General features: G+C 39.5%; 1 protein-coding gene across 2 annotated transcripts; it reads right to left on the reverse strand.

Annotated features, from left to right (window-relative positions):
• Positions 1-418: 418 nt before the first annotated feature.
• On the reverse strand, positions 419-14,074 carry CREM (cAMP responsive element modulator). 2 transcript variants are annotated; one of them, XM_072412639.1, is made up of 3 exons: positions 13,418-14,074; positions 4,046-4,202; positions 419-1,503 (listed from the first exon to the last, which is right to left on the reverse strand). In XM_072412639.1, exons 1-3 carry the CDS (start codon positions 13,422-13,424, stop codon positions 1,359-1,361), a joined length of 309 nt encoding a protein of 102 aa, XP_072268740.1. In that variant the 5' UTR covers positions 13,425-14,074; the 3' UTR covers positions 419-1,358. The 2 variants fall into 2 exon arrangements, with proteins under 2 accessions (XP_072268740.1, XP_072268741.1); XM_072412640.1 differs by lacking the exon at positions 13,418-14,074 and adding an exon at positions 7,012-7,204.
• Between the last annotated feature and the right edge of the window lie 3,663 nt (positions 14,075-17,737).

A 17,737-nucleotide genomic window follows, 5' to 3' on the forward strand; every position in this document is an offset into this window, starting at 1 on the left:
CCCGCTACAAAACTACAGGTCAGCAAATACCATGACTTGGAAAACAGAGACTGTCAGGATAGGAATGATAAAAGGATAGAGGTGGTGCCACCGATACAGTCAGAGGGTCAGATGTCATCTGAGGTCTGACAGCTGCTGTTTGTCAATTGCCTGATACACATCTTACCATCTTCAACTTTTGAATGGGCAGTGTGTGAGGTCGGATAGTAGGCCATATGAATAAAAGAGGACCATTGTAAGTTATGTTGTATGGACTGTTTCAAGACCTGTAATTGAATCTTTAGGTGGAAAGCTGGACCCATTGAAGAAGGTAATAAAATACAGGATCTACTGGAAGGATAAACAAGTTATAAACTTATGTTAAGGAGTAGACTCAGCAAAATAAAAAAAAAACTGTTAAAGCTACTGACAGACCACATAATATATATAATATTTTATTTTATCCATAGTTCAACTTGCAATAAAAGGGAAATATAAATATTTGTCAGACCTGTGCAGGTTCTTTATGCCTCTGTGATAGATCAAACCCTTCAGGGCTGAAACTGGGAAGCAATGTTTCAGACAAAAACACATAGATGAAACCACTACTCTAAAACCAGGAACACAAGAGCTGGCTCGCCAAAATTGTAAGAAAATAGTACATTAGTCAAATTATGGGAAATCAACTAGTTCTCATACATGTAGAATTCAACAATTGTATTGTACAGACATTTGTTCCTGAGGTATGCTGTGAAATTACAATCTCTAAAAAAATATTTACTGTCACGATGTAGCAAAACTAGAGTGTGTGTAGAAACTAACCATCTAAACAATATATTAACACAAAATATACATATAGGTTTTTTCTTTCTTTTTTATGGTTTTCGTTTTACTATAAAAGATTTATGTTAATGCTATTAGTGGCAACATAGCAGAATGCTTTAGGAATGTTAGAGTGTAATGGTGGCAAATGAGGATTTCTGGTCTGAGGGTTTATACATAACTTAATTGCTTTAATCTCCGCTGCAAGGTTTCATCTCTGCCGTGATGGAGGCAATTTCTTGCAATTTCAACTTGAGCTCAGCAACATAACTCTCCAAGCTTCTATTATACATTTTTTTCCAGAGACAAGAAGCCATTGCAGCTGCCTGTAAAAGGTGAAACCAAAAAATAACAACAAAATTTTGCATGCAATTATATTGATAAAAGCATTAAAAAAGGGAAAAAATAAGTGATTGACACCAGTTAAGAAACGCTCCTGACTTCTCAGAAACCCAAATCAACACAAGAGTCCATCTTGGGCTCACAGTCCATTTTTGTGATCAGGATTGGAAAATTCTCAGTGTTATAAGTCTCTAACAAAGTCCAAAGCCAAAAAGTTATTCTGCTTTATGACAATATAGATCTTTAAGTGCCTTCAGCTCCTCAATCAGAGTCTTGTTTTGGTTCTCAAGCACAGCCACACGATTTTCAAGACACTTGACATATTCTTTCTTCTTTTTTCGACACTCCCGAGCCGCTTCCCTAGGATTAACACAGGATATGAAATTAGGCAAACACCAAAAACAGAGAAGATAAACAACTGATGGATACATCAGTGTTGAATAATGTTTTTCTGTTGCACGGGGCAAACAAAGCAGCGCAAGGACCCAGAAGAACATTAACAGTGTATGGGAACATAAATGCTGGGAATAAACTATAGTTCAACACTAACAGAAAGTGGTGACACGTCAGCTCAAAATTGCCAAATGTAAAAACAACAATATGTAATGCAATTTACTAATTGCAAACCTTGACATGCTGGTCACTTAGTTAGGCAAAGGCAGCAAGCAAATAAATATTTGCAAAGCCAAAAGAAGGCTAAAGCAACACAAAGCTGTGTTAAGTAACATAACATTTGTGATAAAAACAAGTGAAAAAAACTTTACCAACTAAACAATGTCAATAAAAGCATTCGGCCTGTGTTACAAAACCTTGTTATGATTCCAGAATAAACAATAGCTTAGTAAAAATATCTCTAGAAAAAACATGCCAATTCATTGGATGACACACATATAGGCCCTGATTTTTTAAAGTTCTCTAAGGCTGGAGAGAATACACTTTGATCAATAAAGTTGGGTGATCCAGCAAACCTGGAATGGATCTGGTCCAGGATTCAAAACATTTGCTAGCAAATAGCAAATGATTTTTAAAAATCCATTTCATGTTTTCTGGATCACCCAGCTTCACTTCTGAAAGTGTATTCTCTCCAGCCTTGGAGAACTTTAATAAATTAGGGTCATTGTGTCATTTAGTGGAACTGCTATTGTGGGGATATGTACACAAAGTTTCAGGGCAAAACTTACTTTGTTACCCTGAAGTGATGTTAATATTATTAACTTAAATAGCACCAACATATTATGCAGTGCTTTACAAGGTCCATAGTCATGTCACTGTCCTTGAAAGGGGCTCAAAATCTAAAGTCACTGTCATAGTCATTAACACAGTCTAAGGTCATTTTGTGGGGGAAGCCAATTAACCTAACTGCATGTTTTTTGGATGTGGAAGGAAGCTGTGTACCTGGAGGTAACCCACGCAAACACAGGTAGAACCTGCAAACTCCATGCAGATAGTGTGCTAACCAAGATTTGAACCTGAACCTAGCGTTGCAACCACTGAGCCGTTGGCCAAAAATGGGGGCTGTCATGTAATGTTTTAGGTATTCTGATTAAAAGAAGTCCAAAGTTGCTGGTGGATATTAAAACCTGTGCGGGGCCGCTCAGTCCTATGTAAAGAAACCCAAAAAAGAGTTAAGTGTATTATCTAGGGATTGCTTTTTGGTGTAATAAAGTTTTAACTGTTGGAAATTATCACTACTATAGGAAAAGCAAAAGTGATTTTAATCTTGAAAGTAGTAATGTAAAGAACAAATATTTCATCTTAGTATTAAAGTGTTTCAATTCCCTGATACGTATCTGGATTTAATATGTGATGTGCCCCTATTATACTCTAATGACAAGGGCCAGTCATGCTGACTTCAAACCTTACTGGCTATTGAAACATTCACCAGGAATCTATGTGTTGTTCTTGCAGACTTCAGCCACCGAAACCCGCAGGTTATCCATTATGAAAAGATGGGCTGTGCAGGAACTGTATTTGTACAGAGCCTCATCCTAAAATTGCATTTCATTAGGACTGACATATAATTATGTTCAATCATTGGAGCAAACCTTCTTATTAGAGGAAATGCATGGCTAACATAGACTTAATAGTCACCTGGCATAAAATAACAGTATATGTTTGCACTCATACCTGAAAAACGTCAAACTGCTTTACACATTGAGATCTCTAACTGAATCCCAACAAGTTTGTTATCTGTCTGATGGGCTATGTGAAAACCTGGCGATATATGCTGTGCATAGCTGGTCAATTCAGATATATACATATGGGATCTGCTCTGTCCACTGAAGGGAAATATGATAATATCCCCAGTGAATCGAAGAATCTTGAATTTCATGAATCATTTTTAATAAACAATGGCTTTAGGATGGAGGGGTAGGCTTTAGGGAAAATATACATTTTGGAAAAGAATAATACATTGAATTGTGCAAAAATGTTCCTGTTTTCAGTCCACATAGGTCTCTAATGGGCCAATGCAGAAATACTTGTGGTTTTAGAAAAAAGGTAATTTCATTGTGACATGAACACAAAATGGAATAGCACTTTAGATTCCACCCACTTCTGCACTTCGTCCAGTCACTCCAGTCATAATAGGTGAACATTCCACAGATGGTGGGGTACAGTTTTCAAAAAGAGGTTTGTCCTGTTGGGACCCTTGGCAACTATGATACTGATGGTCATAAAACTCTATAAATATAAATGACTGGGGGTGGTAGGGGGCACCCATCTAAACAACAAGCATGGCAGTCATAGATGATGGTAGGGTGCCAGCCAACTGGAAGCTGCTTGGCTGTATGATTAAAGTAAAGTAGTGGTAATGGTATTTGCATAAAGGTAAAAGTAGAAAAAATGTTTTATCATGAGTTTCAGTGCTGTCAACCATTTGCATAGGGAATAGATTTCTTACCTATTTTTCATTAGCCGCAATTCTCTCTTGCGTGTTGCCTCTTCTGCCAATTGCTGTGGACTGTGCAAGTTTGCTGGTGCCGCTGCCACTACAACTGCTTGAGGCAAAGCAGAGCTGGCTGTACAGATCTGGTATGCTGGCATCTCTCCAGTAGCAGCTGCAACAAGAGAAATTCTGCTTAGAATACAAACATTTTAGGCTCAGAAATAATAGAATGAACTGACAAAAGTCGGGTTTTGTTTAGAATCAACACAAGATCAGCTGTGTGCAATGCAAATCTTTGAGCAATGATTGCAGGTTGTTCCCTGCTTCTGCTCTGGTAATAGAGAAATCTTTCACTAACTACAATAAACTTGAGTGCAAAGTGAAGAGTCTGCTAATATGATCTTATCATGTGTTCAAATAACACAAACACAGTTGGGAAATCAGTTATCCAATCTCACGAGCAAAAAAAAAATGTAATTCCTGGAGTTGCTGTGTAGATGTGTACACAAATTTCAGTTTGAGTTTTTCAGATCTTAACCTTATTACAAAAGTGATTATAAGAGCTCATTACTACTGCAGGAGTGTGGTGCTAAGACACAGCACATTGCACACAAACCTAATATACTACATTTTTAAAGTGCACTGCATTGCAAACCATGGCTATGCCCTGCATTGAATTAGTAAGGGTGTTTGGGGTGCCATTAACAAAGAATAGCAATCCAGAGCAGCAACACATGCCATATGCATTGATGTACAACACACTAGTTTTAACAAGTATTACAGAGACTGCACTTTTAAAAAAAATGTTTTATCCTATTTGGCCCCTTGCCCTGACCTAAACTAACCCTTCCCCCAATGTATCCTCTAAAAAATTGGTCAGCCATGGTTCATCCATTTACATCCAGAGCTGTCCTGGTCGCCCCTGCACATTACAGCCCATAGACTTCTAAAGAGCTGTCTCCTTAGGAAAGCAAAAAAATCCTATAGATGTCTATGCAGTAATGTGCAGGCACCATCAAGAAAGAACTGAATGTAAACAGCAGGGCCAAGGCCAAAGGAGCTCAGAAAGGATGCATCTGTGGAGATGAAGGTTGGGTTTGGGTCAGTGAAAAGGGCCAAACAGGATATTTGCACTTTAAAAGTTCAGTTTTGAATTATATTATCTTTAGAGCTTGTCCCGAACATACAAATATTAAACATTTATAGGCTAGAAACAGGTTCGCTTCAAATGCAGCTAGTGCAGGATAATCTGATAATAACTTCTTTTTGCTGTCTGGTGGTGCTATGTACATTTCATTACTAACTGGAACTGGTTTTCTAGCTCCCGTATACCCATTCAAATATGTATCTAGATATTCTGTCTGAAGTTTGCATGGAATGCATTGAATGATATTAATGAATCTGGCACTCATAACCTCATCACACGGATGGCTCCAAGACTTTTTTAGAGCCGCCCCAACTCTCTGGAATGGTCTTCCCCGTCCTATTCAGCTTGCTCCTACTTTCTGCTCATTTGAAAGAGCACTCAAAACCCATTTTTTCAAACTTGTCTACCCATCTACTTCTGTCTTTTGAAACCGTCACTACTTCTCATCACTACATATCTCCCCTCCTATTGTGTGTTACTTCCCCTACCTACTAGATTGTAAGCTCTCCGGGGCAGGGTCCTCCCCTCCTGTGTCACCGTCTGTATTAGTCTGTCATTTGCAACCCCTATTTAATGTACAGCGCTGGGTAATATGTTGGTGCTATATAAATACTGCTTATTATTATTATTATTAATAATAATAATAATAATATTAATAATAATAGTAATAAATACATAACTACATTTTTTTACATTTACCTTTTTTTTTCCTTTCTATTTTTATATTACTTGCCTGAAGCTCAATGTTATTATTAGAAGTTGCTTTAAAAAGGACTCCAGGTTGGCTGACTACATTTTTCCTTCTGCAGCAGTGATTGCCAGTTTGATAGCAGGACATGTATCACTCAGATCACATCGGCACCCTCAGATTCAGCAGCCAATAGGCTTTCAGATCACTAATACCAAGTGATATATTTTAGCAGTGTAACACTGACCTTATCACACCTCAAATGTCACACTGGAATCTAGGTCAGATTAGATCAGTTATACACTGTGGGTGCAAAAATAACAACCCACTCAGCCACTTCAGGGTCATCTACTAGTTTTCTCTATACCCCTATGAAAAATACTACTGGGCCTGTCCTATTTTTACCTTATTTACCAATCTGCTCAAGTTTGGATAATGTACGATGCATTGCATTTGCCAAAACTGCACTTTGCGGGGCAGCTCCTTTATACAGGATTGGCTGAATTTCTGCTGAACACTTTAACAAGTTCTCTTTTTGGGCATAGGAGAATAAACTATATCATGAAATTTCATAAACTTATGTTAAACAGATGTATGTATGAACAACATGTTTCATACAGGAAAGGTCCAGATAGTTTCGAGAACACTTGTGAAAATTTCAAAACAGTCAATTTAAGAAGAATAGGTGCAATGAATAATTGCAAAACACAGAAGTGGGAAAAGACATATTGCAACACCCAAAATGTGCTGCTCTGTTATTCAGGATTGACAGAATAGTATATAGTTCAGTGTAAAACTAAGTGAATGTCCTAGTGCTGCAAGACCACAGGGTTACAAGTTTTAATAAAATCAATTCACCACTACATATTGAAGGTGAAATGTAATTACAGCCAGGGGACTCCCAATAACACAAGTTTAAAAAATACACATCAAAAGCTTCAAGACAGCCAATTAAATTAGTCCTGCCATGGTAGGAAATTGTTATTTGGGTTGAGTGATTCATGAAAGTTTTTTAAAGTTTTACTGCCGACAAAGTTTTACTTTTAAAGTAAGATTAAATTTAACAAGGCAGAAAGAAGAAAAAAAACAAGGCAGAAAGAAGATGAAACCCAAAGTACTTTGCAAGAGAAGTGTCGTTATACTCACCTCTCGGCAGCCCATATCACCTACCTCCCCTTCGTTCCAAGTCTGCAGCCTCCATCACTGCCTCGAGCATTAACACTTCCAGGACTGCCCATGTCCCCTATTACATGTTATGGCTCCTTATTCTGCCCCTGCTTTACTACCGAACATAGCAGTCACAAAGATGTTTGAGGATGGAACAACATGGCTGTGCATGCATCTAACACTACCAAAACTGCTGAATGCACTGCCGTTGATGGAGGCTGCAGTTCTGGAATGGGGGAGATATTGAACATATGGGCCTCTGGAGAGGTGAAGATAAAAGTTCTTTTTTTGCAGTAAAGTTTACGTTTGCTTGTTTTGTTTTGTTCTAACTGATAACTGGCAACGCAGGGTGCAGACATGCCGATAACTCATTAGCCAGAGAGAAAGTGGTGCACATGCAGCAGCAACCTTGTTCCTTGTTATGTATAAGCAAAGGGCACATTTACACATCAAGCTTCCCTGAGCACACCTAAATGACCTTTCATACAATCTGCACCCCTTGTGTTATTTCAGCTTGTGATCTGCACCAGTGACAGGATCGCTTGAGTGACATGAACCTTCCACTACAAAACAAGAAAAAGACTATTTCCTAATTTATAAGGAGTCTTCTGACTCCTCTCCACATCCTCTACACCTTCTACCTACAGCTTTCTAACTGAATTTGCCCACAATGACCAGAAGGTGAAAAAAGATAAAATAAAAGTAATTATTACAAAATGTTGAGGCTTGAAGCTAACTCAGCTGACCTAGGCACCGGCCTATGAGTACCATAATTTACCATGCATTCCTGTCCACGGCTTGATACTTATCGTATTTTCTAACAAGTTTACATGCATATAAAAGGAGTTCACAAAGAGCCCTTGTATTAGGATAATTCCATATAACTCAGCCAGAACACTGTTTTGTCTTTTGCACATTGATCACATACACAGAATATATATGAATGGACGTTTTTGTGGCGGGGTGGAATCATTACCCACTTATGTAATAAAAGTGTATGGAAACCATAAAACTACTTTCCAGTATCTTCTGATCATTCCTCATTATATGCAATAGTTATAGTAAATTGTTGCAAAGTTTCTCACCACGAGTTCATGCCATCAGTAGCATTTTTTGTTGCGGACTGACAACTCTGAGCTACCACCTCCCCAATAGCAGTCATCCTTCTTGTGCAAACTCCCTGGGTTGCCCTTTGGGCTGCCAATCTGCTAGACTTGCCCGGTGTGTCCCAACCTTTTTAACCTGGGTGAACCCTTGTTATACCCTTGTTATAATTACTATATACACAACAGTATACAGTAATAGCTTGGTGGTCAATAGAAAGAATGTATTGTATATTGCTGGCCAATGGGAAGAATGTCATCTTTACAAATAGCCAAAAAGATAAATGGTGTCACTTAAACTGACCTGAGAACCAAAAGTTGTTCATTGCTCAAGGAACCCCTTGCAATGAGGAACCTGAATGGGAACCACAGGACTAAATGACCAGTTTGAAGAGTGCACATGGAGGGCAAACCAAGCTGCTACAGATTACTAGTTGCTTTGCACTATGAGCCCGCAACAAGAAGAGCCGATAGTTTACAAGGTATTTACTAAAATACCTGTACATAATGGGACACTGGTCCTGGTTGGAATGGATCTGGTCCAGGATTAAAAAGACTTGCTACCAAATAGAAAATTACTTTTAAGAAATCTATTCTAAGTTTGCTGGATCACCCAGGTTCACTGCTGAAGGTGTATCTTCTCCAGTCTTGGAGAGCTTTATTAAATCAGGGCCACAATGTATATAGTGAACTACCAAACACATAAAAAAAAGGTTTTGGGTGTAAAAAAAAACCTCAAAATATGGCAATGTATTCTCAATATCACACAAACCCATGCAAATTACTCACCACCTTCATTTTCATAAAATATACAAGAAAACCTACAGATAATACCACACTTTGCAATGTAAACCTTGTACAGGTCAGACCTTAAATGAATGTATATGTATGTAAACTGTATGTATGTGTGTGTGTATATATATAAATATATACACACACACAGGTATATTTGTATTCCCTGCTGTAGATGGCATTTGCCTTATGCTTTTTTATTTTTTAGGAGTTAGAATACAGTGTAGTATATCTGGGAATTGTATGAAAATACCCCCCAAAAAACTGAATCCTCAGTACTGAAATCCAGGATTTCTTTAAACCTAATCACTAATTTTTCATGATTTTCAACCTGTTTAAATCTGCACCTTTCATTAAAGAAAAACCTGTTGATCCAGATACAAGGACACTTCCTATGAACTGTTCCAAAAGCATTCCTATGTTGTCACCACTGTTAGTAATGCCCCTGGGTAAAACAGCAAGCAACTTTGCCAACACACATTGCACAGGCAAGTAAACCATACCAGGGCAATCATGTGCAGAAATTGCTGGAGAAGAGGGGAGCAGCAGAAATAAGTACAGGTAGTCCTTGAGTTAAGGACATCTGGCATACAGACAACTCCTAGATACAAGATATTGCTGGTGTACAGGTCGGAGGCTTGCAAAAGGAATTTTTTGCTAAACACAGCTGAGGTTGTGGGTGATCCTAAGGACTGAGCTCTTTCTGCAACCTCTTGTAACTCTTTAATGAATAAGACAAACTCTGCAGTTGTTTCTTTTTGCATATCAAATCACAGCTTGCTCTAGAAGTTAATAAATGTCTAGGCTCCAGAAAGTTTTGTTTTTTTTTTGCTTTGTTTGTGATTAACTCACAGTGAGGATTTTATACAGTAACTGACACCACGCTGCCTAATAATATGCTGAGACAAACATCTGTCCTAACTGCATTTATTATTATAATGTACCTGTTCCGACTTACATACAAACTCAACTTAAGAACAAACCTACAATCCCTATCTCATATGTAACCCGGGAACTATCTGTATTTTATAAACAAAGTACAGCAATGGTTTATGATACAGTTTATATGTCAGGTTTAGATCAATTGTAAGTGGGTATAGTGGGGATCTTCCTGTTGACAATTTATGAGATTTAGTTTATTATCATTAATAACACAGAAATATTATTCTAGCAGCTGCCCATTTTATCAGTCACAGCCATGCTGCATGTTTGTCAGTATGGTTGTCTGCCAACTTTCGGGAGGAGTTTCTATTCTGCATGTGTGGTTTATGTTTTACTCCAAAGGCAGAGCAGGGCGGTACAGGTGTACGCACTTCCTGTGTATGAAATATAGCAATTTCTAGAAGTACTGTGACAACATATCTTATACTTCTCAGCATTCCAAATGTCACTATGTATACATTAACCAATGCAAACAGCAACATTCCCTGACTGCCTCATTACTTAACATTTCATACTCAACTATTCCTTGTGTGGACAATGATATAAATATATAGTAAAAATAAAACAAGTATGTAAAGAAGCAACACAATTCTGTAATATGCAGAATAAAATGCTAAACTGGAGACACTAACAATATAAAAACTGGGGATAAAGTGCCATTAAAAAGACAACTAATCAGGGACTTTGCGGTCTGTTTATATAGCAGTGAATGTGACATTCACTGAAACATTCCCTGTTGGAAATCTTCCAGTGGCAGTAATTGATTGTCCAACAGGAAATGTTTAAGTCAATGCCTGATCCACTTCTTTATTAAGAGATCATTTTATGTTCTGAAGTGATTGGTGAACAAAATGCAATCTGTTCCAAACCAAAATTATAATTATTGAGCAGAAATATTTTTAAAAAATCATATTTTGCTCCTAGGCTATTTTCAATGCATTTTTCGGCTTCCTTATGCCAGGGAACTACAACCTTTCGGGAGACTCTACACAAAGCGGCATCTCCATAGGGAATGAATCGGGGCAGCAGTAAGCGGTACTAGGAAGCAGCTGGGAAGTTGCCAGCCGCAGGGAGCCGCACAGGATCACATGATCCCGAGGCAAGTCTGAACATGACCTTATTTTCCTTTTTGTAGCTTTTACTTTTTGTGTTTATAAATATTATACTTCTACATGTTTTTATTTTGTTTAAGTCAGCCAATGTTTTTTAATACACAATCAAGGTAAGCATATTTGTAATTGTTGTTGAACTACAAATCCCAGCCTGTGCCCAGCAGCTTTCTTCCTTGTATTGGGGTTGTGACATGATAATTCGTGTGACTCGTGCCGACCCCCTTTGATGACAGCTTGCTTTTTAATTTGCAATAAATCCGTTGCTGGAAGCTTTGCCTTACTACGTCTAACCAAAGCCAGATCAACTCCCTATCACAGCTAAATAAGGCAGAATCCATGCTTGGGGGGGATAAACTACAAGCTGCGTCCACAGCACGGTAATGCAAATTTTGTTTCCGTTTTAGCCCTAAACTGTCCACACGTGACCCAATGTTCCTAAAGAGGACCTAACACTGAGACAGCCTAGTTTATTGAAGCTAAACTATCATATTGAAGAATACTATCATAGGAGAACCTGGGTGACCCAACAAACCTGGAATGGATTTCTTAAAAAACTTTTAGCTATAAATTGTTTTCAACCCCGGACCAGATCCATTCCAAGTCTGCTGGATCACCCAGCTTTTCCCATGATAGCCTGTCTTTTCCAGCTCAGAAAGAGTTTTATTAAACCAGGCCCAGTATATATGATGCCAATGCTGAACTCATTCTAAACAATTCTGATTGCCTGGCTGTAAATCTGATCCCTTGGGTTGAGTGGTGTCAGTCACACATCAGAAACCAGCATCCAGGTAACTTCTGAACTAGTTACTTGTTCTGGGTCAGGGATTCCGATTATAAGCAAAAAACCAACCAGACAAGCTGTATATTTTACAACCAGGTCAGCAATGGCAGATAACATCATCTTTCAGCCAAGACACTATCCGCATGGAGTTTGTACATTCTCCTTGTGTTTGTGTAGGTATCTGGTCATATTCCAAAAACACACTGCTAGGTTTAATGGCTTCCAAATAAATTGTCCTTAGACTGTGTTAATGACATATGACTATTATAGGGACATTATATTGTGAGCCCTGCAGTTACTGACATGACTATGAATTATGTACAGCGCTGTGTTATATGTTAGCACTATATAATTACAAAATAATTATAATACCTTTAAAGATCATTAGGCATAGACTATGTTAATGATTATAATATGGACAGTAGTTTAGGGACAGTTGGTGACATGACCATGGACTATGTACAGCGCTATGTTATATGTCAGCGCTATACAAATACAAGATGATAACAATATTTTAAAGCTGTCTTTCCCAACCTTTTTAACATGAAGAAAACCTTGAAAAAAAATTCAGGGAACCTCTGCTATAATTACTATCCACAAATCACAGTGGTGGTGGTCGTGGTCAGTGGGAATATTGCCTCTTACATTGCTGGCCAGTGAGAAGAATGTCACCATTACAGAAAGCCAAAAAAGATCATTGGTGTCACCTAAAATGCCTGAGAGGTCCAAATTGTTCATTGATCAAGGAACCACTAGTGACATGACTATGGACTTTGTACAGTGCTGCGTAATATGTTGGCGCTATATAATTACAAGATAATAATGCTTTAAAGATCAATATTCTTAGACTGTGTTAATGACATATGACTATAACAGGGACAGTAGATTAAGAGCCCTTGTGGGTTCCTCAGAAGAGCTCACAATCTACTGTCCCTGTTAAAGTCATATGTCATTAACATTAACTGTCTAAGATTATTGATGCCACAACTTTAGATTATGTACAGCACTGTGTTATATGTCAGCACTATATAAGTACAAAATAATAATATTATCTACCCGTCTTCATCTGTCTCCTAAACCCTCACTTTTTATAGCGCCAACATATTACGCAGCGCTATACATTAAAAAAGGGGTTACAAATGACAGATACAGACAGTGACAGGAGGAGAGGACCCTGCCCCGAGGAGCTTACCATCTAATAAATCTCTCAATAACTATATTAGGAACATTAGATCAGGACAGTTGGTGACATGACCATGGACTCTTTAAGCTAGAACACAACTTCCAGCACTTCTTGCAGCGCTCATGTCACACATGGGTTAACTTTTGTGACCACGAGAACGTCCGAATGTCGTAAGCGCTGGCATGGGATCATCCAACATATTGGAACAAAATCTCTACACCCACCAACCAATCAGAAAAAAGGAATGATCCCATTTTACCATGCAAAGTTGGGAGAGGTCCCAGAGGAAGGATGGGCAAATCTCTCACCACCACCCTACTTGCCCATCTATGGGCACCTCTCAGTGCCAGGTCCTAGTATAGCAAGCAGCCAGCCTTTCATGCCAGAGATGAATATTCAGAGTCATGCAGAAGAAATAGGAAAAGATGAAGAAAGGAAGAATGCAAGCTAAGCAGATTTGGATGTCACTCACCCCACATTGTCCCCCTTGCTGAGTGCTAGCTCCTAGGACAAGGAGGGTCCCCTGTATAGTGGATGGATGGGACACACAGCCCAGGCTGCCAGCAGCATGATGATGAATCACACAGCTCCCACAATCACAGTGTCAGCCCTGTGCTGACGTCAATCTGCATCTTGTTTGGAGTGTAACATTTCCATTTCCCCGGCTGTAACCCGATTCCAGGAAATCATATGACGTCAGTCTTGTCAACCCAATTAGCTGAAGAATAAACCATTTTCAGGAGTAGGAGAAGCACAACAAGTTGCTGACATTGGGACACTCCTCTCTGCTGACATTTACTAACTCTTTTCTGGATCTTGCTACACTTTTTTTTTGGCATGCTGGGATTTGTAGTTCTGGGGGGAGGGAAACTACAAGTTGCAATGTAAAGGAGTGCAGCATGCAAAGGTTTCCTACCGTATTCATCTCCCTTTACAGCCATGGTCAGGGTGAGATCGCAGATGTGCTGAGCCCGAGCTGACACCACCTCTTATTATGTGCGTCATAGGGCAAGGCGCTGACATCATTGTGACGTCATTGCCCTTGTAAAGCTCATTCACATGAATAATGGGAGTGCCGGGCTGGGTGTGACGTCAGCACCTGGTGTGCACACTGACGTCACAGTGATCAGCCTGCTTCTAATAAGGCAATCTCTTCCTTACACTCTGTTCTATATATTATTATTAATAATAATAATAAACAGGATTTATATAGCGCCAACATATTACACAGCGCTCTACATTGCAAATGACAGATTGCAAATGACAGATTTATACAGACAGTGACACAGGAGGGGAGGACCCTGCCCCGAAGAGCTTACAATCTAGGAGGTGGGGGAATTTCTACAACTAATATTCAGTAAAATAATAATAATAGAAGTTATCACATTAATATTACACAGTATTTATATAGCGCCAACATATTACACAGCGCTGTACAAAGTCCATAGTTATGTCACTAGCTGTCCCTCAAAGGAGCTCACAATCTAATGTCCCTACCATAGTCATATGTCTATATTACAGTCAATTTGGGGGAAGCCAATTAACTTAAAGTGTACCTAAACTCAGAAATTTTACTTTACAAAAAAAGGTGCAATGAATGGGAGTGCATAGCCTCCCGGGATACCTATGTCACACATCCGGGGAGGCTCTGGCTGCTCCTTCGGCATGCGCAGAAAGAGTCCTTTCGTCATACACAGGGGGATCGGCAAGTTTTTTTCCCATCTACATCATCTGATCTCGTACCTGGATCGGGTGACGTAGTAAGAAGAACCCGGAAGAAGAGTGAGAAGATGGCAGCGCCTAGCACACGGGCCCGAAGACTTATGCCAGGATGATCCAGGACCCAATGGAAGAAACCACCGGACCGATCAACTGCCCTGCAGGATTGAAGGTAAGTGTATTTTTTTTTTGTTTTGGGGTTTACTTCCTCTTTAACTACACAAACACGGGGAGAACCTGCAAACTCCATGCAGATATTGTCCTGGCTGAGATTCAAACCTGGAACCTAGCACTGCAAAGGCCAGAGGGCCAACCACTGAGCCACCATGCCACCCAGTAATTATCTAAAATGTAAACTTGGGTGCAGACGCAGCTGGTGATCGTTGTAGGAACTAAAATGTGCTGTACAGACAGCAATGTTCTGTTCTATGGAGGGGGTCGGTGGATGAGATGCTCCCCGCTGCATCGGAATGTTCATTCCCAGGATTTTTAAAGAGGAAGTAAAATCAAAACTACCCAAAACAAAAAGAAAAAAATACACCTACCTTCAATACGGCAGAGCAGTCAATCCACCTGGTGGTTTCTTCCATCGAGTCCTGCATCGTCCCGGTATCCATCTTGGGGCCGGGGTGCCAGTCGCCGCCATCTATTCCTCCTATTCTGGGTACTTTTTCTCACGTTCCTTGATGCAGGCAACATAGTTTGTGAAAAAACCTACTGATCTCACTGCGCATGTGTGAGAAAGGCAATTTGTTTTCCCCTTTGACGAAAGGGCTCTTTCTGCGCATGCCCAAGATGCTCGGGCATGCTCAGAAGGAGCACACAAGGGCCTCCCGGGAGGCTCTGCGCTCCTATTCATTATTCATTAAAAAAAAAAAAATTAAGAAGACGTGTAAGAAGTGAATTTTTTTTTTCATGAAAGTTCCACTTAAGCTGGGTGGGAAGAAGCTGTATGCAGGTGGTGTCCCCTGTAATGCCAGCCAACTTTTCAGTAACCACATAAAAACAGCCAGGTAGGTGCTGGGTGGTGCGCCCAGCAAAAACGGGCTTGGGAGAACACTGATTCCTGACAGTCATTTAGTGACCTGGCAGATCATACTATGTCGAGCAGCAGGGGTGGACATGCAAAGTGTGCCACTGTACAGGGGGCCCCAAATCAGTTCACCGCGGAGGGTGGAGGGGCAGTTCTACACAGGGATCCACTGTTTGCTAAGTCTACCATAGGACAGCTGTACATATTTTGTGATCACAAACATTTGACTTGGGTGACATAAATCTGTGCACAGAGTGAAGACAAGGTAACAATTTAAAGCAGAACTAGACCCGCATTGGTTGTGAGCTTTTGCCACAATGGGCAAATATCAATGCACACTTGCTAATTGTGGCATTGTAGTGATGACAGGTCTAGGATTCTGCCGCCACTACTTCCCCCGAAGCTGCCATTTTCATCACTGAGTCTTCCAGATTTCTCTTTGACCATTAGACAGCCACCAGTGATATAACGTAATGGTTTTGCGTGCAGAGGAGGTACTTTGTTCTCAGCATCCAGGTCTATTCTTGGCAATGCCAGGAATAGAGCTGAGCTAAACCATTGCTTGGTTCAGTGTAAGTCAAAAAAAGAACGAAAAGCCAGCAGGAGCATGGAAAAGGGTTTTAGGTCAAAGAGACTTTGCATATCTAAATCTTTACCTTCCGATGACTTTTTTATGTAATTTGGCTTAAGTTCGGATTTAAAGATTTTATTATATCATGGCTAAAATAAGGAAGGGGTATACCTATTGTCAAGTTTTAACTGCTTTCCCGGTCCCCATATGGGACATTCATCCAGGTTGTCACTAAGACTGAATATAATGGGTGATTCAACATTTTAAGTTGTCCCTTTTTTTCTTGCTCTGCACCACATTCACCATGCAGTGTTGAGCTCAGCTCTGTTCCCATCATCATCAAAAAAAGATATCAGACCTAGATATCAATGTACAAAATTAGTGGAACAATGTACATCATTAGTGGCCATCCAATTGCCACAGGGTCCTGGTGGACACAGAAGGGTGCTGAGAGTGTCTTTGGGGGTGTACCAGTAACCGTTCCTGAACCCGTCATTGATGCTTCCTCCTTATATGTGCTGCTTCCCCCACCTCTTAGATTGTAAGCTCTTTTGGGCGAGGTCCTCTCCTCCTGTGTCACTGTCTGAATCTGTCTGTCATTTGGAACCCCTATTTAATGTACAGCGCTGCATAATATGTTGGTGCTATATATTTAATATTAATACAAAATGATAATAAAGCTCAGCCACCCAATGGCTTTCAATCCAGACAGAAAGTAAGGGCCTTCTTTGATCTATACAATTTTTTGGATGATATACCGGTCGTCTTCTAGATATTGATCCCCCAATTGTATGCTAACCGTTAATTAGTTTTCAATTGTTTGATATTAGCATCACACCATGCAACAATTGCTCTATTGAAGCATTTTATCATTGTTCCCCACAACATGTTTGTTTCTGTTTTCTCTTTGTTGAAATTGATATTGTTTTTCTGTTCGGATTAATAATAAATTAATCCACATGTGCCTCATATCACCAAATGGGTGGAAGCTGGAACCCATGTATTTATATTCTGTTATTTTCCCTATGTTTGGTAAATTCTGTTAAATAATTGATCCCATTGATTTTAATTTATGTCACACCGCTAATATTTGTATAATTATTATGTTGTTAATAATGTTGTACTAAATTTAAAAATTTAAATATATATAAAAAAACAAAACAAAACAATAAAGACATGTCAAAGCCAGGCACTGCCATGGGGATATACTGCTAAAATGGTTGCTGTGCGCACTCCCTATTTATAAAAGGGGCTTACGCTATTTATTTCTTCAAAAAATTGGCTTTAGTTGTTCAGCTGACCAAGGGCAACAGCTACATACTGCTACAAAGTTATCCCAGGTAATTCTTATGTCCCTTTGAGCCACTGTTGGTCAGATGTCTGTTCCTAGTGCACTTTCCAATAATGAACACCTATCGCTACTTCACTTACCTAACCTACCCTTCCCCTCTACAGTTCCATTTTACAGA

Source organism: Pyxicephalus adspersus, chromosome 5 (genome assembly GCF_032062135.1).
Source record: "Pyxicephalus adspersus chromosome 5, UCB_Pads_2.0, whole genome shotgun sequence".
In the NCBI taxonomy this organism is placed as follows: Eukaryota; Metazoa; Chordata; class Amphibia; order Anura; family Pyxicephalidae; genus Pyxicephalus; species Pyxicephalus adspersus.

Excerpts from the sequence above, each read along its gene's own strand:
- CREM (XM_072412639.1), bottom strand. Across the intron at positions 1,504-4,045 it reads TTGCGGCTAATGAAAAATAG|GGAAGCGGCTCGGGAGTGTC; the intron begins GTAAGAAATCTA and ends TGTTAATCCTAG.